The sequence below is a fragment of the Cyrtonyx montezumae genome, unplaced genomic scaffold (genome assembly GCF_038088225.1).
Source record: "Cyrtonyx montezumae isolate F1298 unplaced genomic scaffold, pur_monq_1.0 scaffold_8, whole genome shotgun sequence".
NCBI lineage: Eukaryota > Metazoa > Chordata > Aves > Galliformes > Odontophoridae > Cyrtonyx > Cyrtonyx montezumae.
In genome coordinates this window covers 87,683,517-87,709,762 of record NW_027072089.1, presented here as the reverse complement: position 1 = coordinate 87,709,762, position 26,246 = coordinate 87,683,517, and the positions used below count along the sequence as shown (strand labels likewise).

General features: G+C 42.5%; 1 protein-coding gene across 2 annotated transcripts in view; it reads left to right on the top strand.

Moving 5' to 3' along the window:
* Positions 1 to 433: 433 nt before the first annotated feature.
* Positions 434 to 26,246, top strand: part of KIAA0319 (KIAA0319 ortholog) — a 43,926-nt gene continuing 18,113 nt past the window's right edge. Inside the window, exons 1-9 of one of the 2 annotated variants that reach the window (XM_065753255.1) lie at positions 434 to 482; positions 9,531 to 10,267; positions 12,551 to 12,734; positions 20,744 to 20,848; positions 21,482 to 21,579; positions 21,969 to 22,056; positions 22,529 to 22,621; positions 23,194 to 23,326; positions 25,277 to 25,505. In XM_065753255.1, coding sequence (XP_065609327.1) covers positions 434 to 482; positions 9,531 to 10,267; positions 12,551 to 12,734; positions 20,744 to 20,848; positions 21,482 to 21,579; positions 21,969 to 22,056; positions 22,529 to 22,621; positions 23,194 to 23,326; positions 25,277 to 25,505 — 1,716 coding nt within the window. Of the gene's footprint in view, positions 483 to 9,530; positions 10,274 to 12,550; positions 12,735 to 20,743; positions 20,849 to 21,481; positions 21,580 to 21,968; positions 22,057 to 22,528; positions 22,622 to 23,193; positions 23,327 to 25,276; positions 25,506 to 26,246 lie in introns of both variants that reach the window. The other variant, XM_065753257.1, reaches the window with a different exon arrangement.

The window sequence follows — 26,246 nt, the reverse complement described above, 5'->3', positions numbered from 1 at the left end:
TCTACTTGCATTACCTTGAGAGCAGGGACGGAATAGCTTGAATTGTGCCTTGAGGGCTGACTTAACACCATGTAGACGTTTAATATGGATGATAGTGTCTATGATTCTTCAATTAAAAGCCCCTACCAGTTTCCAGAAAATGAGACTTCCAGGTAGGTAATTTGTTCTGTATCTTCAGCTTCCTTCATCTACTATGTATTCAGTCACGAGGTTGGGAACTAATAATGAAGTCTGTGTTTAACCTGTCTATTTGTTTTTATGGTAATCTTCTAATTAGTGCTCACATCTGACCCATTTCTTCCTGTCCTGTTTGTTGCAGTGCTTCACAGCCACAGCAGAGCATTTGAATAATCTTAGAGGAAGCCAACATTAAGTGGTATAATTTCTGCACAGCTGGTTGGAAAAGCAGTTGTCTCTGCCTTCTCAGTGCAGCATGGCATTTGAACTTGGTGCTCTTTGCCTGTTATTATGGGCAATAACAGGTAGGAATTTACTTCTTTTGTTTCTGAGTTACACAGAGTGAAGCAGCTGCTCCTGGGGGGTGTGTGGAGGAGTGAATAAAATGTGAATAAGGCAAAAGTTAGGAAACCTTGTAGCTCCTCAGTGAGTTCTCACAAGTACAGCTTCATATTTAGCCACTTATTGCCGTGAGGGAATGCAGTTTTGGGTGGTTGTATGGAAACTGTTGAATCACGGCCTGAACCACTGATTGATCTGAGGCAAGCACCAAGTCAGCTGTAGGGGCACAGGTGAAGGTAATGTACCTGTGTGATGGGAAGGGGTGGAGTCTGGCTCCACCTCTCCCAGACCCCATTTAAGGGCTCTCCACCACCGGGGAAAAATCTCTTGTTGTAGATCTCTCCTGTGTGGAGTCATTGGTGAGCCTCAACCATTGTAAAAGGTGAGCCACCCTTTACTTACAAGTAGTCAGTGTACCATCTATATAAAGCCTTATGGAAATAAACCATCCGCTGTGATATCTCCTCTGAATTCCGTCCTTTTGAATTATCTGCCCTACAGTGGTTGTTTGGTGCCAATTTCAGGAGGACTGGTTGTACGTGCATGACAGAAGAGGGATTGGAAGAAGAGTGTCAAGAGCTTCCCTTCTCTTTCTATTGCAGGAAAACAAATCAGCAATTATGTATTGCTTGTGGGCTAAGATTTTTTGAATTCTGGAGTATGATAGGACAGTTGATTTATGAAAAGCAGATATAAGTTTGTCCACATTTTCCACCTGCCCATCCCCTCCTCAGGCACATATTTCTTCTAAAAGACCACAGGAAAGTCCTTAAGGTTTCTACTTCAGCCTCAGAAATACTTGCATAATTAGACAGACAGAGAATAATTGGCTTGATGTCTACGTGGAAACCAGTGATGGGTAGTGTCCCTCAGGGACCTGTATTGGGACTGGATTGTTTATCAGCAGCAGGTACAGTGGTACCGACTGCACTCTCAGCATGTCTGTGAATGGTTGAGTGGTGTGTTCAGCACCCGGGAGGTAAGGGATGCCATACAGAGGGACCTGGATGGAGTTGGGAGGTGAGCCTCTGCAAACGTATTTCAACATGTTCAAGGGCAATGCCCAAACACAAATACAGGCTATGCAGTGTGTGGATTGAGTGCAGTCCTGCAGAGGAGGACTTGAGGGTACTGGCGATGTTAAACTAAATATGAGCTGGCATTGCACACTTGCTGCCTAGAAAACAAATTGTATCCTGGGCTGTGTCAAAAGAAGTGTAGCTAGTAGTAGCAGTTCTCTTCCTTTAACTCTGCTTTTGTGAGACTCCATCTGCAATACTGTGATCAGCTTTGAAGCACCCAGCACAAGGAGAATGTGGACATGATGCACTGAGTCTAGAGGAAGCTACGAGGATTTTCAGAGGGCTGGAGCACCTCTCCCATGAGGACAGGCTGAGAGAGTTGGGGTTGTTGAGCCCAGAGAATCAAAGGCTCTTGGGGGACCTCATTGTAGCCTCCCAGTACCTAACGGGCCTACAAGAAAGCTGGAAGAAAGCTGGAGAGAGACTTTGTATCAGGGAGTGTAGTGATAAACTGAGAGGGTAGGTTTAGGTGAAACATTAGAATGAAATCAGGTGTTGTGGGGCACTGGAACAGGCGGCCCAGAGTTGTGAATTCCTGTCTGGGTGAGGCTTTGGGCAACCTGGTCTAGCCAAAGGTGTCCCTGCCCACAGCAGAAGGGTTGAAACTAGATGGTCTTTAAGGTACCTTCCCACCCAAACAATTCTGTGATGATTATGTGGTTGTTAATACTTGCCTCTATGTTGTAGTGAGACAGTTAATGCAGGCAGCTTTGAAAGGACAAGTGCGGAACAGTGTATGTAAATGTAGGCTTTATTTCTGTAAAAGGCAGTGTTTGTGTTCTTTATGTAGAGATTCTGGAAGTGTCTATGGTAGCAGGAATTAAAAATTTAACTCTCAGTTATCCGGCTTCCCTGTCCTGTGATGTAAACAGGATTGACTGTTTAATGAGGAAGAGCCTTTAATATATGTTAGGGTTTAAATTAGTTACTGAATTTGTAAAAAGGTGGTTGAGGGGAATAAACATGAACAGTGGTAGTTAATGCAAGCTTTTTAGGAGAATGTACAGCTCAGTGTAGGGTTTTTTTGTGTGTATTTTTGCTGGGTTTTTGTGGTCAGTTTTCTACTAAGCAGTAAGTATACCCTTCATAAATAATCACGTATAAATACTGCCATGAACCCTATAGCAGGTACTCAGTGTCTTGAGGTGGAAGAGAAAGGACACAGGGAAGTGAGGAAACAGACAAAAACTAACCAAGAAATAAAAAATACACACTCTTCAGTAGAAGTTAATAATGTGCATTAAATGCTGAATATTGGCTGTAAAGAGTTTTCACTAACATGGGTTGCTAGCAGGCTGGAATATCCTCCATGCGCATATATAGAAAGTGTTGTTTTAATTCTTCCATGCCAATTTTGCTACCTCTTCATTATTTGTCTGAGAACAAGATTACTCCATTCAAACTATCTGTATTCCATACGTTTCCTTGTATCTCAGGTATGAGCACACATAGTTGAGGGGCTAATATACAAGGGTGTTCAGAAAACATTTCCTCCAATTTTATGTTGTCCATTGATGGTACAGCAGTAGAGGCTGAACCTTCCTGCCATTATTCTGTTACGTTTTGTTCTTGTGTAACAGATGGCAGCAGAAGGGCAGTCTGACAAAAATGACATCTGACGTGGAAGAGCATGTGAAGCAAAGGTGTGTCATTGAATTCCCCCGTAAGGAAAAAAAGGCATCTCTTGACATTCCTTGGTGCTTGCTGAACATTTATGGAACCCAGACAGTGGATGTGAGCACACTGAAGCAGTGAGTGCTGTATTTCAGCAGCGGTGACAGTGACTTGAAAGACAAGCTGTGTTCCTGACAGCCATGTGACAACTGTCACATCACAAAATGAAGAGTGTATTGATTAGCTATTCCTTTCAAATCAGAAGAGGAATCTATGTACAGAGCTGAATATCGGCTTCAGTGCACTGGACACAATGATGGCAGAAAGAACACTGTATGCAAGTTTGTCGGGTCCTACTGAAACAATATGAGGTTGAAGGTGACAGTTTCCTGGATTACATCATTACTGGTGACAAGATGTACTGTCATCACTGTGAGCCAAAGTAGAAGTCTATGAAGGGATGATGTGAATTCCTCATTGAAAGAAGTTCAAGACATAGCCCTCAGTGGGTAAAGTGCTGTGCACAGGCTTTTTGTATGGGAAAGTAGCAGTCCTTCTGGATTTCCTGGAGCTCTGACAAACCATCAACTGTGACCACTCCATCATGGTGTTGATTAAGCTGAAGGGCGGAGATAACCTTTCTCTTGTGACACAATAATGCCAGGCTCCCTACCAGTTTGAAAATAATGCAGTCACGCTGCCAATCTTGTCCTTCCATACCTATTGTATAGTCCAAATGTGATGCCTTCCAATGTCCTTTTGAGGATGTTGTTCTGTTCAGGCTGATGAAAGATGGGTTCTCTGAGCAGCATTTTCCTAGCAGTGATACTGTCATAGTGGCTATAAAACGGATCAACTCTGCTGCAGATTTTTACAGACATGGCATGCAGGCTCTTGTTCATCACTGGCAAAAATGCATAGCTAATAGTGATAACTGATTTGGAAAAATATTGCTTTGTAGCTGAGAACTTTCAAGTAGTGTTATTGTGCTCTTTGTATCAGTTGTAGTTTACGTGGAAATAAATAGGAAGCTTTACTTTTAGAGTGACCTATGTATTTTAGTATCATCTAATTTGATGACATCATCCATCCATTTAAGGTCAACTCCAAACTGGAAGGTATTTGCTGATTTCCATGATCTTTTTTGATGAAATATGTCAGTAGATGCTAACCACTGTTACATCAAAGTAACTTCATGTTTTTGTGTGCATGCTTTAAGTAAGATGAATTGTTTCAGGTTCAGGAAACTGCTGAATGTTTTTTCTCTGTATTTGAGTTTATACTTCTAAAGGCTATTTGTTTTAGGAAAGGGAAAAAGAAATGCTGATGGAGGGAGAAATGCAGGAAGGAAGGAGGAAGCTTAAGACCTCCATCACTTCCACATTTCTTTTAAACAAGCATCTTTTTCCACAGGTAATAAGCAGATTTAATGTAAGAAAGGCTTGACATTGCATCTTTGAGAGGACAGAAAAACAGGTTTATTAGTGAATATCTTGAGAAGGATACTGAATAATGTGCTTTACTTTTTCAAAAGTTAATGTAGGCTACTCAGTACTAAAGACAGGGAGGTACAACATTTAAATAGATTACTACTAGATAAAGCAAAATTTGAGTGGGCAAGCAAAGGAAGGCATTTATTCATAAGCAGACACATTCAGCCTCTTGCAGGAAGGCAGGTCTCATTACAGTTGGAGCAGTTTCTTGAGAAGACAGACACCAGTACACTAAATGTCTCCTTGCTTCCTTCTTTTTTTCCAAGCCTTGTTTTCTTTTTCCAGAGTATAACATCATTTGATATGGAATATCCCTTCGGGATCATTTGGGGTCAGCTGTCCTGGCGCTGTCCCCTCCCAGCTCCTTGTGTACCCCCAGACTCACCACTGGCAGGGCAGCATCAGAAGTAGAAAAAGCTTCGGCTCTGTGCACGCACCACTCTGCAGCAACTAAAAATATAGCTGAGTTATCATCACTATCTTCATTACAAATCCAAAACACGCTGTATGAGCCTGTATGGAGAAAATCAACTCTATCCCAGCCAAGACCGTGACCCTCTCTCACTCAGCACTTCATATAGTATGAATGCCTGACTTCCTAGCTCATAATTTCTACAGGCATTCTTTGTTACACAGTTTCATTCCACTGACTTATGTCTATTCATTGATAAAATTAGCATATATTGGAATAGATATAAATTATTCTGAGCATTAATAAAATTAAAAAATATATTTTCCCATCTATGAATAAAAACTGAATAAATTTAAACTGCCCTATTAATTGGACTTACCTATTCACAGCTATCTGTCTTATAGAGAGAAGATGCTGCTTCCCACAAGAATAGCTGTTTATTTTTGTCTGGGAACTCAATCTTGTTCTCCTCTTGAAGAGTTATATTCATAATAACGTAGCTGAAATGTATTTCTGTATCTTTAAGAAAGCACTCTTGGCTGAGTCTCAGTTTTCACATATTATTTGTTCATATTGTGGTGCTTTATTCTTGGATTAGCAACTCCAACAGAAGCACAAAGATGTATTAGTAGGTAACTGCCAATGTACATTTTGTGTGCTCTAGTCTTTTGTTTTCCTCCATGCAGTCCACTTATTCATTACATCGCATCCCAAGACATCATGTCATGTCCCTTTATCTAGAATACATTCTCCTAGACTATGTTGAAGGCCATCATCTTTAAACATGCTTGACTACTGCTGGTTGTGAGCTTTGTGAGGAAGAAGGGTAAACATTTCTTCCCACATACAAACCAGTGAACCACAGACAGAGTGTCAGAGGACACTTTCTTTTACATCAAAAACACCTAAATATTAGCCAAAACCCAACACGCACAAATAAATGGCACTAAATAAGAGGAAAGAATAGCGCAAAATGGTTTAGTTCGAATGGGACCTCTAGAAGACATCTGGTACAGCTCCCTCTTCTCTAGCAGGGACACCCAGAATAGGGTGCCCAGGCCCATGTCCAGGTGGCTTTTGGAAATCTCCAAGAAGATTCCACAGCCTCTCTGGGGATGCAGTGCCAGTGCTTTCTCATCCTCATAGCACAGAAGTGCTTCATGGTATTCAGAAGGCACTTCTGTATTCTTGACACTAGGCACCACTGAAAAGAGCATGGCTCCATCCTCTGTGCAATTCTTTCTGGTATTTTTAGACATTGATAAAATCCCTTCTGAGCCTCCTCCGTGCTAAACAGTCCCAGCTCTCTCAGCCTTTCCTCATAAGTGAGATGCTTCAGTCCCTTCATCACTTTTGTGGCCCTTCTTTAGACTCTCTGGTAGCTCCAGGTCCACTCTTTTGTGGAGCCCAGAATTTTTCTTCAGGTGCAACCTCTCCAATCTTGAGTTAGAGGTTAAGGATCACCTGCCTTGAATACACTGCCTAATGCAGCCCAGGATATCATTAGCTTTGACAGCAAGAATGTGTTGCTACCTTGTGTTCAACTTGGCATCCACAAGGACTCCCAGGTCCTTTTCTGCAGAGCTGCTTTCTATCTGGAGCATTCCCCATGTGAGCTGATATCTGATGTTGTTTTTTCCCTTATGTAGAACTTTACATTTCTCTTCACTGAATTTGATGAGGTACCTCTCAGCCAATTTCCATGGCCTGTGACCCTACGACATATCAGCCAATCGTGCAACTTCTGTTGTGCCACCTTGAAACTTTCCATGAGCAGACTTTTCTCCATCATCCAGGTCATTAATGAAGATACAAGATTTGTATTGTTTTGTGTTGATCCCTGTTCATTACTGGCCTCTGACTAAACTACGCACCAGTGACTGCTACTCTCTGGGCTATTCGGGCAGTTTTCAGTCCACCTCAGTACCTGCTTATCCAGCCCATACTTTATTAGCTTTGCTATGAGGAGGACAGTGTCGAAGACTTTATTGAAGTCCAGAAAGGTAATATACACTGCTCCCCCGTCAACCATTTGGCTGATAATTTGATTATAGAAGCTCATTAGGTTGATAAGGTATACTTTTCCCTTGATGAATCCATGCTGCCTGCTCCTCAAGACTTTATTGTCCTTCACTTGCTTGGTTTCCAGGATTATGTCCATCACTTTCCCAATGTCCAGACTGCTTAAGTGTTCCTTGACCTGATCGTCTACAAACAAGGGTACATATTCCTTACCTCTCCCCTAGCCTCTGAGACCCTGGCTTCACAGGACTTTTCGCTGTCATGTGTTTTCCCTGTTTTGTTCTTCAAAGGTCCCAAATTTTCCCTCGTCTTCCTCTTGATATTGATGTATTTCAGAAACTTACCTTAACTTCCTTGTCCAAGGTAAGTTCCACTTTTAACCTGACCTCTCCTAACTTGATTTCTGCATGCTCTGATAGTGTCTCTGTATTCCTTCTAGATTGTCTGTCTTTGCTTTCACCATCACCTTTTTGTTTTTGAGTCAGGAGCTTGTTATTCATCCACACTGTCCTTCTGGCATTTTTGCCTGGCTTCCTCCTCACAGAGATGGACTGCTCTTGAGCTTTGAGGTGGTTATACTTTAATATTAACCAGCTTTCTTGGGCCCCTCCTCCCTCCAGAATCTTATTCCATATTATTCTTCCAAGCAGATCTCTGAAGAGGCCGAAGTGCTGTCCTGAATTCCAGTGTTGTGAATTTGCTATTAAGCTTTCTCTCTCCCTGCTCTGAGGATCCTGAATTCCACCATCTCATGTTCACTGCACCCAACACCACCTCTGACCTTCACATTCCCAACAAGTCCTTTGGTGTGAGTGTGTAGTCCAGAAAAGTATATCTTCTTATTGGCTTCTCTCACCTTGGAGAAGATAGTTGTCATCAGTGCACTGCAGGAATGTTCTTGGCTACTTCTGTCTGGGACTGTTGCCTATCCAACAAATACTGAAGTTTTTGAAGTCCACTGTGGATCCTATGAAAGTAAGGTTGCTGTCTGTAGAGGTTTCATCCTCTTGTTCTAGTCAGGGTTCTGTAGCAGCCATGCTTCACAGAAAGTTCAGTAGTTGTATATCCAGTCTGCGTTGATTGTGTGTAGTGCAGGAACATACTGCAGTTCAGCACAGAGGTGAGTTAACTGTGATGTGGTTCTTGGATACCCTTACACGTGTACTAGGAGTTACTGCATGTCCTCAGGGCTCTGGGTCATGCTCAGACCTAGCCCATACTGCTGGACTGTCTCTGCTCCCGGATTTTGCTTTTCCTCCCCATCAGTTCTACAGCTTTGTGCTGGAATCCATTAGTTAAATAGTCTTTTTCATATGCTATCACTAGTAATGCATTTTCTGCCACCAGAACTGACTTAACAACTGTGTTAATGATGTGCAAGGCAGGCAGGTCAAACACTGTCTTCCATTACTGTGTTAGTTCCGCAGTTGTGCCATCATTTTTTCATGGCTGAGTTAGCAAGCCCGATTGAAAACAATACTAAAAAGAATAGTTGGTTTTACTCAGCAGTTTTTTGAAGCACGATCAAGTTGAATTTTGGAGAGAGGGATTTGGAACAGTTGTAACAGTTGAGCAGTTGTAACATAATAATAAGATGTAGAAAAAGATCTACATTATGTTGATTCATGCTCAGTTTAAACACTTCACACTTATGGTCTCTGATGCTGTATGAAAATAATTCTAATGTCATTCCTTCCTTTGCAGTGGATGTGTAAATATTCTCTCCATGGGAGCAAGCTCTTGGGATTCCACATGAATGAAAATGGTTAAAGCAGCAAAATTTGATTCCCCTTCCTGTCTCTGGAGCTTTTATATTTAGTCCAGCAATTATGTTGATGTGGGAGACTTTTCATGAAGTTGAAGTGAGATATCTAGTACCTCAAATGTAAATCCTAGCTGCTTTCTTTCTCAGCTGGAGCAGTGACATGTTACTGCCTTCCCCACCCCCCCCCCCCCCCTTTTTTTTTTATTTTTAATAGCAACTTTTGCTATGAAACATTTTTTTGCTCACTTTCCTATGGCTGCAGTGGAAGTACCACATATTTTTTTCCTCTTCACTGCTCTGTTCTTGCTTTTAAGTATCCACAGCGGACTTTGATCTCTAAGTGATGGCATTTCTATCAAATGAATAAGAGACACTTCGTAAAATACATCATGATCCACTAAAAAACACTGAAAAAACACTAAAATACACTGAAAAATCCTACTGAGTATAACTACTGCTGCAAATGGCATGCTGTAAGAAAAGTGTGGTTAAAAGCAATGAGTTTATTTAAGCTGGGTACCAGCTGCTTTTGTTTTGTCTCCTGTCATAAGCTCCTTTGGGTCATAAAAAACACTTAAGTTTTTGTTGAAGTGTTGTGCTTCATGCTGGTGTTATTGTTCCAGGTTCCTATTGTGAGCAGTGCAGAGAAGGAGCCACGTATTCAAGTGCAGTAATATCTCCCAACTTAGAAACCACTAAAATTATCCGAGTTCCTCATGCTACATCAGTGTCTGAATGCATCACGGCGTGTTGTGACCTCTCTGGATGTGACTTGTCCTGGATGTTTGAACGGCGCTGTTACATTGTGAAGTGCCAGCACAAAGAGAACTGTGAACCTAAAACAATTGAGACGGTAAAATCTTATCTAACATTTGTTTTGAGACCTTCTCAGAGGCCAGCTTCACTGCTGGGATTTGGGCAGATGATCCCAAGCATGGTGCACTCTGTGGGACGTCAGAATGAGCCATCTGAGGAGGTATCTTTGCTTGGCAAAGAACTCAGCCTTGAGGAGATACCTGAATACATAGATGATTATAAAGACTTGGAGCAGGACCCCTTCCAGGTGAGCCTCAAACATGAACAGAAGGAGAGCACAGATTATGCTGACTGGGGCCTGATGGTAGCAGGTGAAAATGGCTTCAACACTTCAGTCAGTGACAATGGAGATAACCAGGAAGAGGAAGCTGGAAAGGTTGAAAGCCTTATGAATAAAAACAGGTCTGAATTGAGTTCTGTTACTGAACACTCCACAGAGAGGTTGTCTTCTCTCCCAGAGATTACACCGATCCCGGGGAAGATATCTGAAAGCAGAGCAGCTGTTGAGCTGCTTACACAACCTGCCAGTGCTTTGCAAGAAAAGGTATGTGTGCCCCTTGAAAAGCAGAAGGTGAGGCCACTTGACAGTTGTTTTGCTTAACAGATCCAAGGTTGTTGCTTTGTAACATAACCCTGAAACTCAAGTGAGTTACAGTCCATTACAGCATAGAAAAGACTGAAGAAGAGGGGATTGTCTTAGTAGGCAGATGAATCACTGAAGCACACTTCTCTTGCAGATGATGAGAAGCAGGACTGTTTCAAAGACCTTGTAGGGCTTATTTGGAAGTATTCCAATGGCTAGGCTTGAACTGGTGTTAGAGGAGTGGTTTGGTGTTCTGCCCTTCTGTCATTTGATATTTCAATTACAAGTAGTAAGCTTAGCAATGGTAGTGGACCTGCCAGTGTCCAAAGGCCGTGACCAGTAAACATAAGTTCCTCCATCAATAAAACTGTGTTTCATAGGATTTGTGTTAGTGAATGCCTAATGTGTTGTTTTAGACGTAATAATGCTGAATAAATAGCTTTTGTAACACTTTTAGAACATGAGAGAGGGGCAAGGTATGTAAGAAGGGACAGTGGGTTTTTTTGGACCACAGTGGACAGTAGGATAAACTGGATAAATTTCTGTTCTCAGAATCCTTTTCTAAAGTCTGGTAATAAGAAAAAACAAAGTTTAAATCTGTTTAATGCTTAAAATCTAATGTAGGTATCTAAGATGCAGCTGTTCTCCGTTTATGTCAGTAATGTAAGTGGACTTGGTGACTGAAAACGTGCTTGGTGCTGTTGCAGAAGAGTGTGTCCCAGTAAAGGTGTGACTGTGCCTTTCTGTACTGAGAAACCAGGATTGTTGCTGCTTGGGTGATAGCCTGGCACGGAGTCACAGGAGGAGGAAGGTCAGAAAAGAAGATTTCTAATGAATTTGGTTAGCTTGCAGAAGGGAGGTTGTAGTCCTTGATTCAGCTGTCCCTGACCCTACACAGAGGTCTTTTCTCTCTGACATTGTTTAAGCCAGAGCTGAGGACCACCACACAGTGTGTTCCTACAAGTGCAAAGATCACTCTGAGAGGTAACAGGGTGCAGCATGAGGGTGGAGAACATCTGACACAGTGGACAAATAAGAGTGCTCAAGGGGATCTTACCAGTGGATGTGAAAAATTGAATTGGGGACTGAAGAAGATGGAGCTGAATTCTTTTGGGTGGATCTAGTGACAGGACAAAAGGAAATTGACACAAACTTAAATACAAAACATTATACTGAATCATTTTAAAAATTGTTTTACAGTGTGGATGGTCAAACATTGGAATAGGTTGTTTGGAGAGGTTGAGTGTTTTCTGTTCTTAGGATTATTCAGAACCTCACTGGGCACAGTACTGAGCAGCCTATTCTGGCTTCCCCTGTTTTGAGCAGTGGGGGTAGAACAGATGATCTCCAGATGATCTCCAGATGATCTCCAGAGGTCCTTTTCTACCTCAGCCATTCTGTGATATGAGTGTGCATTTTAGCAACCTACATAATCCTGTGCTTTTGCGGTAGATTAGGTACAAATGGTAACAGTATTTGCTACCTTCATGTGCCGCACACATGGTAGCCTTAGTAGGGAAAATATTTTCCTGTAGATAGAAGGTCAGAAAGAAGTCTTGGTGGGAAAAGGTAAGGAAAATATACTGTCCCATTCAGACCGAGTCTTTAGAAGGTGATGGGGTTTGAGAGAAGGGAGAGGTGACGGGCAAAGCTAATGCAGTGCTTAGTTATTCCTGCATAACTTGCTGTGTCCTTCACTGCAGTTCTGGATCACTTACAAGGGTGGTGGGTGAGAAGAACACTACTGCTTTTCGACAGCTGTAGAGACTTAGGGCACTTTATTAGAAGTGAGGAAAGAAAAAAATTAAAAATGAGTAAATCCTGGTCGAACTAATGTAGTAAGAGGCAAGGATTCTGTGTGGATACAACATGAAGACAGTAGTAATCGCTGCAGATTTTGTCATTAGCTTGTAAATGTTTATTATCTGCCTTACTATACTGTTAGTGTTCTCTATTATTTTGAGAACTGATAGTTGTAATAGTATTTAAAGTTACTTGATTTTAGTGACTGTAATCTGTCCTTTTCTGCATCTGAAACTTGGAGAAAGATTAGCAATTCTTACAAAGACTTGTGGAAAAAAACAAAACAGTCCTTCTTTGGTAGATATTCTTTATGAGTAAAACCTCCTGACTATATAAATTATTAGGTGAACCCAACATGGTCCTTTAAGAGCAGCATACTTGTAAATCTGTAAATGTGAAAAATGTCTCTTTTATGACATTGTTTACCCATTCATTTTTCAGGTTCCTCCTTATTCCCCTCCATCAGATGAACTCGAATTCTCTCCAGGCATCTCAGACAAAACCCAGACTCCCACAGGGGCCCCAAACAATGTAACTGAACATGGAATCATGCTGCTTCCCAGTAATACTGAGCCATCTGAACTCATGCAGCAATTTACACCTCCTGCTACTGATGCCAAAGCAGGTAATGTTTCAACATGGCTAGTGTTGTGGTTTTATGGTTTTGATGCCGGTATTCCACACCAGAACATCATGCGGACAGTTAAGGAGTTAATGCTGTGGGGGAGCAGCAGAGGGGTGGAGCTCCGCACTGGATGCCAGGCAGCGCTCTCTCGGCTGCCCGTGGAGGTTCTGCACGTGTGCTTCCCCTGCGATTCCTCCTTAACGTAAGCTCACAGCTTTTGTTTTTGGAAACTTCATTTCTCTCTCAATTGTTTAATTTTATTATATTTAGTAAAGTTACGTTTCTTATCAGATCGTGCCGTTGTGTTTTTGTAGACCTATCGTTTCCCGCTGTTTCCCCCTGCCCCGGAGCGTGGCGGGCGGCCGCGAGGCCACTGACGCAGTTTTTTTTTCTTTTTCTCTCCTCTCTCCCTTTTCGGTTTCCCTTGGGTCACTGTCACGGATAACACCGTGACAATTATTGGTGGAGAATGCGGGCAGTGCAGTATTTGTACTCCATTGTAAATCTGGTGCTAAGTGGACTAAGGGTTTTTCATGTACCTTAGAGCATGCTGGCGTCTTTTTAAGCTCCTCATGTTCAGCACCGGAGTAATGTGTGCATACAGCTACTTTAGTGTGCTGATGGGGTTACATACGTCCTGCCTAAACACCTTGACTAACATGACAGATTATACGGCACGTGGATTGGTTTCCAGGTACTCTTTTCAGGTCTTTACTTATATTCAGGATGCCAGCCTGGCAACTGTGTTATCTGTTTTCCTGCATGCACTCTCTGCAACAGTAATTTACATCATGTGGAGGAAGCTTTCCTCAAAACCAGAGAGTGTTGAATGGCAGGGAAGGTGGAAAAAATTAGGAAAGAAATTAGAAGCGTGGGGACCCCCGGTGTTATGCAGTTTTGATCTTGAGCACCTGTGGGATCCTGAGAAATTCAGTGAGTGTTTAGGTAAGGAGTCATGTGACTCAGGACGATCTGAGAAGGAATGTATTGTTTGGGGTCTGGCTTGTGCTTATCGAGCTATAATTGATATTCTGGAGAGAAATGGTTTCCAAACCAAGGTCCAAAGCAAAAATGAGAACCTCGAAGTTAGACCTGACCAATCACAGGAAGCACCGGCATCAGTGTCGGTTGCCTCTGTGGAAGGCCAGAAATGGACATGGGTGTCCTCGCGCCTAGAACGGAAAGAAGAAGAAGCAGAGAAAGAAGAGGAAGATCCAGGCGAGGGGCCCTCCTCAGCCCCACCACCACCACCTAGAAAGGCCACTAAGAAAAGTGAGAGACATGGAGAAGACAGTGATGATGATGAAGTCACTGTTACCACTACTCGTCAGCCCCTAAAGATGACTGAAATACAAGGTTCAAGAAAGGAGTTTGTACGGCGCTCGGGTGAATCTATTGTCACCTGGTTGCTGCGGTGTTGGGACAACGGTGCCAGCAGCGTGTCCCTAGATGGCAGCGAAGCCCGCCAACTGGCAAGCATTGCCCGAGACCCAGCTATCGACAGAGGAATTGACAGATGTCTGAATGGAGTCGCTACCCTCTGGGAACGGGTACTAGTGGCTGTAAAGGAAAGATATCCTTACAAAGACGATCTGGAGCCTAAGGTGGAAAGATGGAACACCATGGAGAAAGGCATCCAATTTTTGAGAGAAACAGCTGTAGTAGAGATGCTGTATGATCCCAATTTCGTCCCTAACAATCCACACCAGGACCGTGATCCTGATAGAGTAAGGTGTACACCTGATGTATATCGTAAGCTCTCAAAAACAGCACCAGAGAGGTACGCAAGTACACTGGTAGCAACATTCCATAGATTCGAGGGTCAAGACAGAAGACTCCCAGTTTATGAATTGATTATTACGCTCCAAAACTTTGAACAACAGTTTCCGCCATCACGTGCTTCCATTGCAGCTATGTCAGCAGTAGCAGAAGAAGTAGGTGAGATAAAGAAGACACAGAAAATTATACTGGAGGAACTGTCATTACTAATGAATAGGGTAAACCTGTGTCAGTATTGGAAACACCTGATGAAAACGAGCATGACCCAAAGAATCTGATAAAGCAATTTATCAAACTGAAGAAAGTCTCGTCCACCAAAGGCAACCACCTCTCTGCTCGAGGAAATGACAGCAGTAACACCATGTCACATGTGGCCATGTGGAGCTTCTTACGAGAAAACGGAGAGGACATGAGGAAGTGGCATAAAAAACCCACTCCTGCACTGCAAGCACGGGTGAGAGAACTACAGCAGAGATCAGCCACCAATGAAATTGCTCCCGTCACTGCAGGTAACCAATAGAGGGGCTCTGCCCTCAGCCAGGGGAGGGAAAGGGATAACAGAGTGTATTGGACTGTGTGGATTAGATGGCCTGGCACATTAGAGCCACAAAGATATAAGGCACTGGTGGGCACTGGTGCACAGTGCACTCTAATGCCCTCGAGTTATAAAGGGACAGAATTGATTCATATTTCTGGAGTGACTGGGGGTTCTCAGGAACTGTCTGTGTTGGAGGCAGAAATAAGCCTCACCGGTAAAACCTGGCAGAAGCATCCCATAGTGACTGGACAGGAGGCTCCATGCATACTCAGTATTGACTATCTCAGAGCGGGACATTTCAAGGATCCCAAGGGATACCGATGGGCTTTAGGAATAGCTGCTGTAGATGTAGACAACACTCAGCAGCTATCTGTTTTAACTGGCCTGTCAGAAGATCCGTCTGTTGTGGGGGTACTGAAAGTGAAAGAGCAGCAGGTACCTATTGCTACAAAAATGGTGCACAGATGGCAGTACCGCACCAACAGGGATTCCTTGCTCCCCATTCATAACTTGATCCATCAGCTAGAGAGCCAGGGAGTGATCAGCAAAACTCACTCACCTTTTAACAGCCCCATATGGCCAGTGCGTAAAGCCAGTGGAGAATGGAAGCTGACGGTAGATTACCGTGGCCGGAATGAAGTCACACCCCCACTGAGTGCCAGATATGTTGGAGCTGCAATATGAACTGGAGTCAAAAGCAGCCAGGTGGTATGCCACCATTGACATTGCCAATGCATTCTTTTCTATTCCTTTGTCCACAGAGTGCAGACCACAGTTTCCTTTCACCTGGGGGGTTGTTCAGTACACCTGGAACTGTTTGCCCCAGGGGTGGAAACACAGTCCAACCATTTGCCATGGGCTGATTCAAACCACACTGGAACAGGGTGGGGCACCTGAGCACCTCCAGTACATTGATGACATTGTTGTGTGGGGTGATACAGCAGAGGAAGTTTTTAAAAAAGGAGAGCGAATAATCCAAATTCTTCTGGGTGCTGGTTTTGCTATTAAATGGAACAAAGTGAAGGGACCTGCCCAAGAAATTCAGTTCCTTGGAGTAAAATGGCAAGATGGATGTCGTCACATCCCAGGAGATGTGATTGACAAAATCACCAGTATGTCACCACCCACTGGCAAGAAAGAGACACAGTCTTTTCTGGGTGTAGTAGGTTTTTGGAGGATGCACATCCCAAACTACAGCCTCATAGTAAGCCCCCTCTATCAAGTGACCTGAAAAAAGAATAATTTTGCATGGGGTCCTGAACAGCAGCAGGCCTTTGAGCAAATTAAGCAGGAGATAGCCTTTGCTGTGGCCCTGGGGCCAGTACGGATGGGACAGGACGTAAAAAACTTCCTCTACGCTGCTGATGGAGAGAAAGGTCCCAATTGGAGTCTGCAGCAAAGAGCCTCTGGGGAGACCCGAGGCCAACCCCTTGGACTTTGGAGCAGAGCGTACAGGGGTTCAGAGGAGTGCTACACTCCAACTGAGAAGGAGATTTTGGCAGCATACAAGGGGGTTCGGGCTGCTGCTGAAGTAATTGGTACTGAGACACAGCTTCTTCTGGCACCTCAGTTGCTAGTGCTGAACTAGATGTTCAAAGGAAAGGTTCCCTCCACCCATCATGCTACCGATGCCACCTGGAGTAAGTGGATCGCACTGATTACACAGCGAGCTCTGATGGGGAACCTCAACCGTCCAGGAATCCTGGAGGTGATCATGGACTGGCCTGAAGGCAAGAAATTTGGAACATCCCCTTGAGAGGAGATACCATGTGCTAAAGAGGCCCCACCATGTAACGAACTACCAGACAATGAAAAGACATATGCCCTCTTCACTGATGGATCGTGTGGTATCGTTGGGAAGCATCGCAGATGGAAGGCTGCTGTGTGGAGCCCCACACGACGAGTTGCAGAGGCCACCGAAGGAGAAGGAGAGTCAAGCCAGTTTGGATAGGTAAAGGCTGTCCAGCTGGCCTTAGATATTGTTGAACAAGAGAGGTGGCCAGTGCTTTATCTTTACACCGACTCATGGATGGTGGCAAATGCTTTATGGGGGTGGTTACAGCAATGGGAACAGGACAACTGGCATCGGAAGGGTAAACCTATTTGGGCTGCTGAACTGTGGAAAGACATTGCTGCCCGAACAAAAAAGTTGGGTGTAAAGGTGCGTCATGTAGATGCTCATGTGCCCAATAATCGAGCTACTGAAGAGCAAAAAAATAACCATCAGGTAGATCGAGCTGCCAAAATTGAGGTGTCTCAGATAGACTTGAACTGGCAGAACAAAAGAGAGTTATTTTTAGCTCGGTGGGCCCATGAGACCTCAGGCCACCAAGGAAAGGATGCAACCTATAAGTGGGCTAGAGACCGAGGGGTGGACTTAACTATGGATGCCGTTGCACAGGTTATCCATGACTGTGACACATGTGCCATAATTAATCAAGCCAAGAGGATGAAACCTCTCTGGCAGGAAGGGCGATGGGAAAAGTATAAATATGGGGAGGTGTGGCAGGTTGATTATATCACCTTGCCACGATCTCGCGATGGTAAGCGTTACGTGCTCATCATGGTGGAGGCAACCACTGGGTGGCTTGAGACTTACGCAGTACCCCATGCTACCGCCCGAAACACCATCTTAGGGCTCGAGAAACAAGTCCTATGGCGACATGGCACTCCAGCAAGAATTGAGTCCGATAATGGGACTCATTTCAAAAATTCTTGTGTGGATATCTATGCCAAAGAACACGGCATTGAATGGATCTATCATATCCCCTACCATGCACCAGCTGCTGGGAAGATCGAGTGCTACAATGGGTTGTTAAAAACCACGTTGAGAGCAATGGGTGGCAGGACATTTAAGCACTGGGAGAAGCATTTGGCAGAAGCCACCTGGTTGGTCAACACTAGGGGATCAGTCAACCGAGAGGGTCCTACACAGTTCAGCTCCCTACAGACCATAGAGGGAGATAAGGTCCCTGTGGTACATGTGAGGAGCATGTTGGGAAAAGCGGTGTGGGTCCTTCCAGCCTCTGGAAAGGGCAAACCCCTCTGTGGAACCGTTTTTGCGCAGAGACCTGGGTGCACCTGGTGGGTAATGGATAAAAATGGGGACGTCCAGTGTGTACCACAAGGGAATTTTATGCTGGGGGAATGCAGTTTGTAATTTCATGTATGTATATGTATATATATATATATGTTTGTATGTAACTTATGTTATTGCTGTTTTGGTTATGTATAGATATGTGTGTAGCATGATGTGATGATGTGGAATAAGGGGTGGAATGTTGTGGTTTTGTGGCTTTGATGCCGGTATTCCACATCAGAGCATCACGCAGCAGTGAAGGAGTTACTGCTGTTGGGGGCAGCAGAGGGGCGGAGCTCCGCACCGGATGCAGGCGGTGCTCTGCCTGGGCGCGTTGCTCTGGGCAGCCGTGGAGGTTCAGCACGTGTGCTTCCCCTACAGTTCCTCCTTAACGTAAGCTTACAGCTTTTGTTTTTGGAAACTTCATTTCTCTCTCAATTGTTCAATCTTATTATATTTAGTAAAGTTACCGTTCCTTCTCAGATCATGCCGTTGTCTTCTTGTAGACCCATCTCTTCCTGCTGTTTCCTCCTCCCCCTGGAGCGCGGCTGTGCTTGGGCGGCCGTGCCGCGTGGCCACTGCCTCAGGTTTTTTTTTTCCTTTTTCTCTCCTCTCTCCCTTCTTGGTTTCCCTTGGGTCACTGTCACGGATAACACCATGACAGCTAGAGATCTGAGGGATACCTGCAGGTTGGAGAGGAGGTGAGGAGAGTTTTACTATTGTCAGGCTTGTATCCTTCTCTTAGTTATGAATTCTGTTTAAATGCAGCTTCATCCCACCTTAAGCATGTAGTCCTGCAGTAATACTGGGAACTCCATCCCTTTTTGCTGGTTACTTCTGAAGCAAAACTCTGACCAACCATAACATCAGTGGGAAATTATAACTCAAGCAAATACAGATAAGCAAAAAGCAGAGATTGAGAGCATTTTCTTTATGGCTTAATTTGTATATTGGTGATAAATACCTAAGACTTCCTGGAGTTTCATAACAGTCTCTTCTAGCCATGCTGTTGTTTTTGTTGCTTAAGAATATTGTTCCTTCTCAAAAACTCTTCAGTAAGGTTCCCACCATGTACAGCTGTCTGATATCACACAGGAAGACAGGTGGGCCACAAGAATCAGAGAAGCACAGATGTGTGCTTTTCTGCACTGCTGAGGATTATGTAGAGCTAAGCCCTTTGCTTCCTGGTAAAGAGGGTCTGATATGGGACGTTGCTGGCAACTTCTGCTAGGATCTGGCTAGCAGGTTGTATATCTGCTAGCCAGTTAGCAGTAGGATGTAATGGGAAGACATGAGCATCAAGAGGGTTCTTCTCCAAGGCAGTGAATTATTATTACCATTGAGGGTTGACTGGGCAGCTCCTCTTCACAGGAGGAGACTGAAGAAGTTTCAGAAAGGTGCTTGGAAGTAGCAGCTGAAGGGAAGATTGTGATGAACCCAACTGTAGTACTGTTCTATGCAAGGATTGCCTCAAGTTTGTGCTCAGCCTTACCATCTCAGTATAGGAGGCAGTCTCTCCTTCTCCTTTGGTCATCACCCTCGTCTAGCCATTTTGTTCTCATCTCATGTGAAGGTCAAAAGATTTTCATAGAATCATAGAATCATGAAGGTTGGAAAAGACCCACAGGATCATCCAGTCCAACCATCCACACATGAAGTTCTCACTATCTGAGAAGCCCAAGCCTTCACTCCACTGATGGCTACTATTCTAGAGCCTGAAATTTAAGAAGCAATGACAGAAAGTGTCCTTGTGGCATCTTCACTTCATCTCTGTTTACACCTCTCATCTGCCACCATTGAATAGTCACTTACTCATCTATTAAGAGTTCTTACTGAATGTTTAGATAGTATTGAGTGTTGCCTTTGGAAGAACTTTTGCTCTGTGGATTCCCACTATTCAGGAACAGACTTGAAATCTTTGAAAAACAGATCAGTGAGAACCTTGCTTGAAGTTGTGCTTTGGTATGTTTCTGTTGGGGAGTGGGTTTATGAACTTCAGCATTTCTGGAAAAGGAAAGATTTTTCACAGTTAAGAACTGCTTCTGGATGACACACAAGTTGAATTTGCAGTTTAGCTATAACTCCACTCCATTAACAGAATTTTTAAGAGTGAAACAATGAACTTGTCACTTAGCTATGCCTACCCAAATGCAATACAAATATAGAAGTAGTGTTTCCTGGTGGAAAAGAGGAACTAGTTTTAGGATCAACTATATTAGTTAATTTAGTGAAGTTTCACGGTGTTTATTCTGATGCTGGTGGCTCTTTTTGTACTTCATGTATTTTGAACTCCTGTAATTCCAACAAATTAAGAAAAATGTGTAATTCTTTATGCAGAGTAAAACTGTGATATATCGGAAAAAATCAGAACTCGTCTGTCTAAAATAGAAGTGAAATGGTAATTCATATTTAGGGAAGAACAATTGTCCAGAATAGTTCAGTACAAAGTGAAGGAGCCCTAGTCATGATTATAATTATCTGATTATGTATCAGGGAAACTGTTGTTAAAAGAATTATCTTTGCCTGTTTGTCAGATTTTTGCCTATTTGTCAGAAGATACGAAATCTATACCCATCGTATCTTTTGAAACATATTGTTCTCATTCTGTCTTAGATTCGGTAAAAGAACTTATTGTATCTGCTGGAGATAACATACAAATGACGCTACCCAAAAATGAGGTGGAACTGAATGCCTTTGTTGTCCCACCACCACCAACAGGTGAGTTGAGTGGCCTTGCCATACAGGACATGCTCACACTACCATCTTGTGAATGCAGATGAGTCCTGAGATATGTGATCATCTGCACTTAGGGAGAAGATGTCTTTCTTATCTCCTATTGCATTTTTTTTCATCCAACTGCCAAGACCATTTCCTTCTTTGAATTTCACACATTTTGAAATGGATTGTATTTTCAGACGTATGATTCAACAGAAAGCCAGTGATCTCTGCCTAATGATTTATGTAGCCCTGGTTTATAGCATCTTGGTGTTAAGCAGAGAAGGGAAGAAGTAGATTCAGAACACGTTGACCTTAAAACCACCAGATTCTGAGCTACAGAAGCGGAGAATACATATTTCATAGGTAGCCATGTAAAATGCATTCACTTCATTTGAATCTGGTTTTTAAAGTTATTTGTCAAGCCTGTTAATTTGTTGCTATTTTAGCAAGTTCCAGCATACTGTGGAAGCTTAACATGTATTTGTTACATTTCATTTTGCTGTCTCAAACAATAGCACTCATTATTTCCTACTATAGCATTTTATATTACTGGTAGTGAACTTGATTTCTTTGTTTCCTGGGCTTATCTAGAAGGGAAAGCTGATTATTCTTTTATTGTGTTATTGCACTAAGAAACATCCTACAACTATGAATGGAGATTAATTAGTCACCCCACTGACTATGGTGGTGAAATGGAGCACAGGTACACCCGGACACTGAAGCTCTCTCATGTAAGTGAACTGTAAGCTCAGGCTTATTTAGTTTGTTCAGTTCTTTCACAGGAATTTAACCTATGATGAAGGGTGCCTTTATTTGAGGAATTCACGTTACTGCAAGATTTTTTCACTTGCATGTACCACCAGTTCTTTCCTAGACTTTCAGAAATGTCTTCAGAGTGCCCTCATAATTTTCTAAGCTAGAGTAAAAATTCCTAAGTGTTTGCTTTGTGTTCCTCACCTCTGAATAGTAACCAGTGCTTTTTTATGTATGGGTTTATGAAAGGAAATCTAGGTTTCAGATATCCAGATTTTTCTGTGTTTACAATGTGATTGGCAGATTGTATGCATATTGCATCTATATATTTCACCATGTAACTGGATTTGTTCTGTGTATGTCTCAGTTGTCGGTGGGACTTTACGCCTTCAAAGTGACAGTTTCTGGTGAAAATGCCTTTGGCGAAGGTTTTGTAAATGTCACTGTCAAACCAGGTAAATCAGTTGACTAAAATAATTAATTTCTTCAACAAAGTCATAGTACAACATGTTTATATAACAGTCTGTCTTCCAAGGGCATCTAGAAGTTCAGTCATGCAGAGATGTATTTCATGTCTTTCTGTCTTTAAAGCATTTTAAGGAAGTACAACTAAGCATGTTGCCTAGCCTGTACTAGGCCTGAGGTAGTATAATCACATTTTCTGTGGTCCCTTTTTCTACTACAACAAGGATCAGGTAGTGGGTGCTCAGCTGGCTGTAGCTGCAAGTTATAGTGCACAGGTCTTCCCTGAGTTACACCAGATGGAAGGGTCAGCAGCAGAACACCACTGCTCTTTATCCCTTGGGCAGCAGATGCTGCAGAGCTGTCATTTTTACATTTTAGATTACTGAGGACTACTGATCTGTAGAGTTACCAGATTCTTTGCTTTGGTCCTCACAGTTTTTTTCAATCCTGTCTTTCTCACAGCAGTCAGAGTTAACCAGCCACCTGTTGCTATTGCTTCACCCAAAGTACAAGAAGTTTCTTTGCCTACAACTTCTACCTTCATTGATGGCAGTCGTATGTACTTGCTTACACCCTGTATTTTTAATACACAGTTAAAACATTGTTTATCAATAGCAAGTGGAATTCTTTCTTTTCATTCAACTCACAGAGTTAAACTAAAGGAAGGGAGATGTAGATTAGATGCCAGGGGAAGCTTTTTACTGAGAAGGTGGTGAAGTGCTGGAACAAGCTGCCCAGAGGGATTGTGGGTGCCTGGAGATGTTTAAGACCAAGCTGGATAGAGCCCTGGGCAAACTGATTTAGTGCTTGATCTAGCAGTTGTCAATACTGCTTGTGGCAGGGGTTTGGAACTACGTGATCTTTGAAGTAATTCAAGCCACTCTGTAGTTCCATGATTCATGTGGAAAGAGGCTGACTAAGATTGGCTTTACCTGTGTTTGTTTATGATAAAGCATTCAAAATGTAACTCATCATCTGGTTCAGTAGCTATGGTACATGAACTGTAGTAAAACAGTTAACTGTAGTAAAACACTGATCCATGACAGGATCAGTGCATGAGAGACTTCAGTATTCATACAGGTTGATGTTACACACAGTACTGATACGTTTTTCTTTAATTCATGTAGAAAGTACAGATGATATGAAGATCGTGAGTTACCACTGGGAGGAAATAAAGGGTCCTTTGCGGGAGCAGAAGGCATCTGCTGACACACCTGTCTTGCACTTGTCTAACCTTGTTCTTGGAAATTACACTTTCAGGTACACCTGCATGGATGATTTCCTTTCGGGTTTCAGACATTTCTATGATGTCAGCTAGATGTTTGGGGTTTTTTTGTGCTCATCAAGGAACTTCATTTTTCTTTTGTATGCTCTTTGCCTTCATTTTGCATAATGAAGGAACCCATGTTCCTTCATTATGCAAAATGAAATAAAAATACATAGCTTTCCCCTGCTTCAGACAATTCCAAACCCTCCTGGCTAGACAGTGGAATCTTGCAGCCAGTAACTGGTTGGAAAGTTAAAAGAGTCTCTAGTCTCCTCACCCACTTTTAATCAATTACAAACATGGACCAGTTTCATAAAGAAGTGCTTACAATGATTTTGTGACACTGGTGTAATGATACTCTGAAGCACAAACCTATGCAAATCAAGGTATCAGAAATCAACTAACTTCCCATTTCCTGCAATAATAGGTACAAGAGAATATATATATATATTTTTTTTGTTGGTAAATGTCCTGAGATGAGACTAAAGTCAGGATGTGGAAGTCGTCCCCTGAATAGTGGTAATGGAACAGAATTGGCAGTCTGATCTTTGCAAGGCTGTGTGGTGAGCTGAGTTTAGGAGAGTAATTCTCCTAAAGGCCTTCGCCTTGCTACTGTTTCCTTTCAGTTAATCCTTGCTGATGATGGACTTTGTCCAGACAACAGAAGCAGTGTTTATGGTTCTGGATGCTTTAATTAAAATCAGAATGCAAAAATTAAAATCATTTTCCACACTTTTTAACATCTTGTCCTGGACTTGCGCACTTTTCACTGAAGCATTCTTCACTGCTAGTGGGTAACAGCCTGCAGGTCAATACATCGTATATCAGTGTAGCATCAGCAGAATATTGAAACCTGTTGACGATCAGTGTATGACATACATTAAATATGGCCCTTTGTATAAGTGTCACCAAAAATTGCTTCAGCTTCAGTTTCATATTGGAATTGTTTCTTATTGTACAATTGCAGAAGTGAGAGTAAGATTGTTATTGTCTTTTCCTCCATTAAAAAGGATAGAGCTCACTTACATACATTGCTTTTAGGTGTGCTTTAAGCACAAGGAAATTATGAAATCACTTTTTCCATGTGCCTTTGGGGAAGTCTGAGGTACTTGAACAAGCAGCCTGTTCAAGCTCACAGGAAATTAGCTGAAAGGTACTCCAGGCACACTTGGTTGTGCATCTGCTGCAAAAGTATCCAGTTGCTGATGACAGGATCAGTAAGCATTATTGTTCTGGCTTGGGAAAGATTTCAAGAGTGGCTCCCTTCCATGTTTTCAGCTGTATGCAGTAGTCACAAAAGAGGTGAATTGAAGATGTACCAAGATCCCACACTGAGGAGAACAGTCTATCATTACTTTCAGGTGTTGTATTTTTAGGTAATTTGCCATTGTGTTTCTGAAAGGCAGTAATGATTAATACCTTATGTTACAGTTATTTTAGTGACTTGAAATTTCCTTACAAAATCAGGGCTGATAATGAGCTCCATTAATATTAATAGCAGTTTGTTTAAGAAATAAGAAGCTATGAGGTGTTACTGTGATATGATAAAGCAGAGCTTCTATTGTTCCACTATAGCAGATGAATGAAGTTACTGTTTTATACTGAGTGCATTTTTATATAATTTACATCAAAGACTCTGTGAATTGATAGAGTTGCCATTGACAGCATGGAAGAGGTTTCATCTGGGATCCAGAATAGATGATGATGCTTTTTTCTAAACAGGTTGCAAGCTGTGATTGAAAATAGTCTTCTGATTTCTTTCCTGCCTTAGTTGAAGGCTATGTCTTTCTGCAGCAGAGGTTTATAAAATTTAAAACACTAGCTCTGTTTTATGTAGTGATGTTATTCTCTTTGAGTGCCAGCAAAATGGGAATCTCTGGCTTCTGACTTGGTAGCAGTCTGATCTAACAAATTTCCAGTATAGTTTTTTTTTTCTATTGTAGACTCACTGTGATTGATTCGGATGGAGCAGCCAACTCCACGTTTGCGTCTCTGAGTGTCAACAAACCAGTGGATTACCCACCAATTGCAAATGCAGGACCTAATCAGGCAGTCACTTTGCCCCAAAACTTCATCACGTTGAATGGAAACCAGAGCAGCGATGACCATGAAATTGTCAGCTATGAGTGGTCACTCAGCCCTAGAAGCAAAGACAAAGTTGTAGCAATGCAGGTGTGTCTGTTTCTCCTTGCATAGTATTAGAAAGTTCTTTCATCTTTGCCTTTAGTGCGGAGAGAAACATAAACAAGTAATTTTCAGAAGCATTTAAATATCTAGAGCGCCATTGTTCCTCTCTGTTGTGTTCAGCTTTTTAGACTCCATTACTACTTGTAAATGTTTGTATCATTCCATATGGCCATTTCTGTTCCATGCTATTACTTGTTTGCGGGTGGTTTGGAAAAAATCTCTGTTCACTCTGTCTAATCTTGGACCCTGGAGCTTGCTCCACAGGTTTGCGTCTTTAGAGAGGCCAGACATGGAGCAAGCTGTTTTTGAAAGAAGGTGAAGCTTGTCCAAGTTTTTGTAAAACAGTTTATCTTCCTGGAAATAGTAGGACTCAGACAGGAGCTTAATGTTCTGAGTGAAAGATTACAAGACTTCTGTCAATTTCTTGCTGCTCACACTGGTGAGATTTCTTTTTTAACCTTAATAAAGCATGGGATTCCTATGAGTGCTGATTGATTTTACACTTATTTTTTATGGCTGCATATTTATTTTAACTTTTGATTTTTTAAATCTGAGAACTCAAGTCAGTACACACACCATTTCAGTGGACTTGCAGTCCCTAAGTTGCAGGTTCTTGTAGCAGTTTAGGTGGTTGGAGTAATTAATGTAATGATTCCAGCTGAGCTTCAGAAGCCATTTTTTATGAGATACATGAGCTCTGCTATGTTAAAAAGGCAAATGATTTAG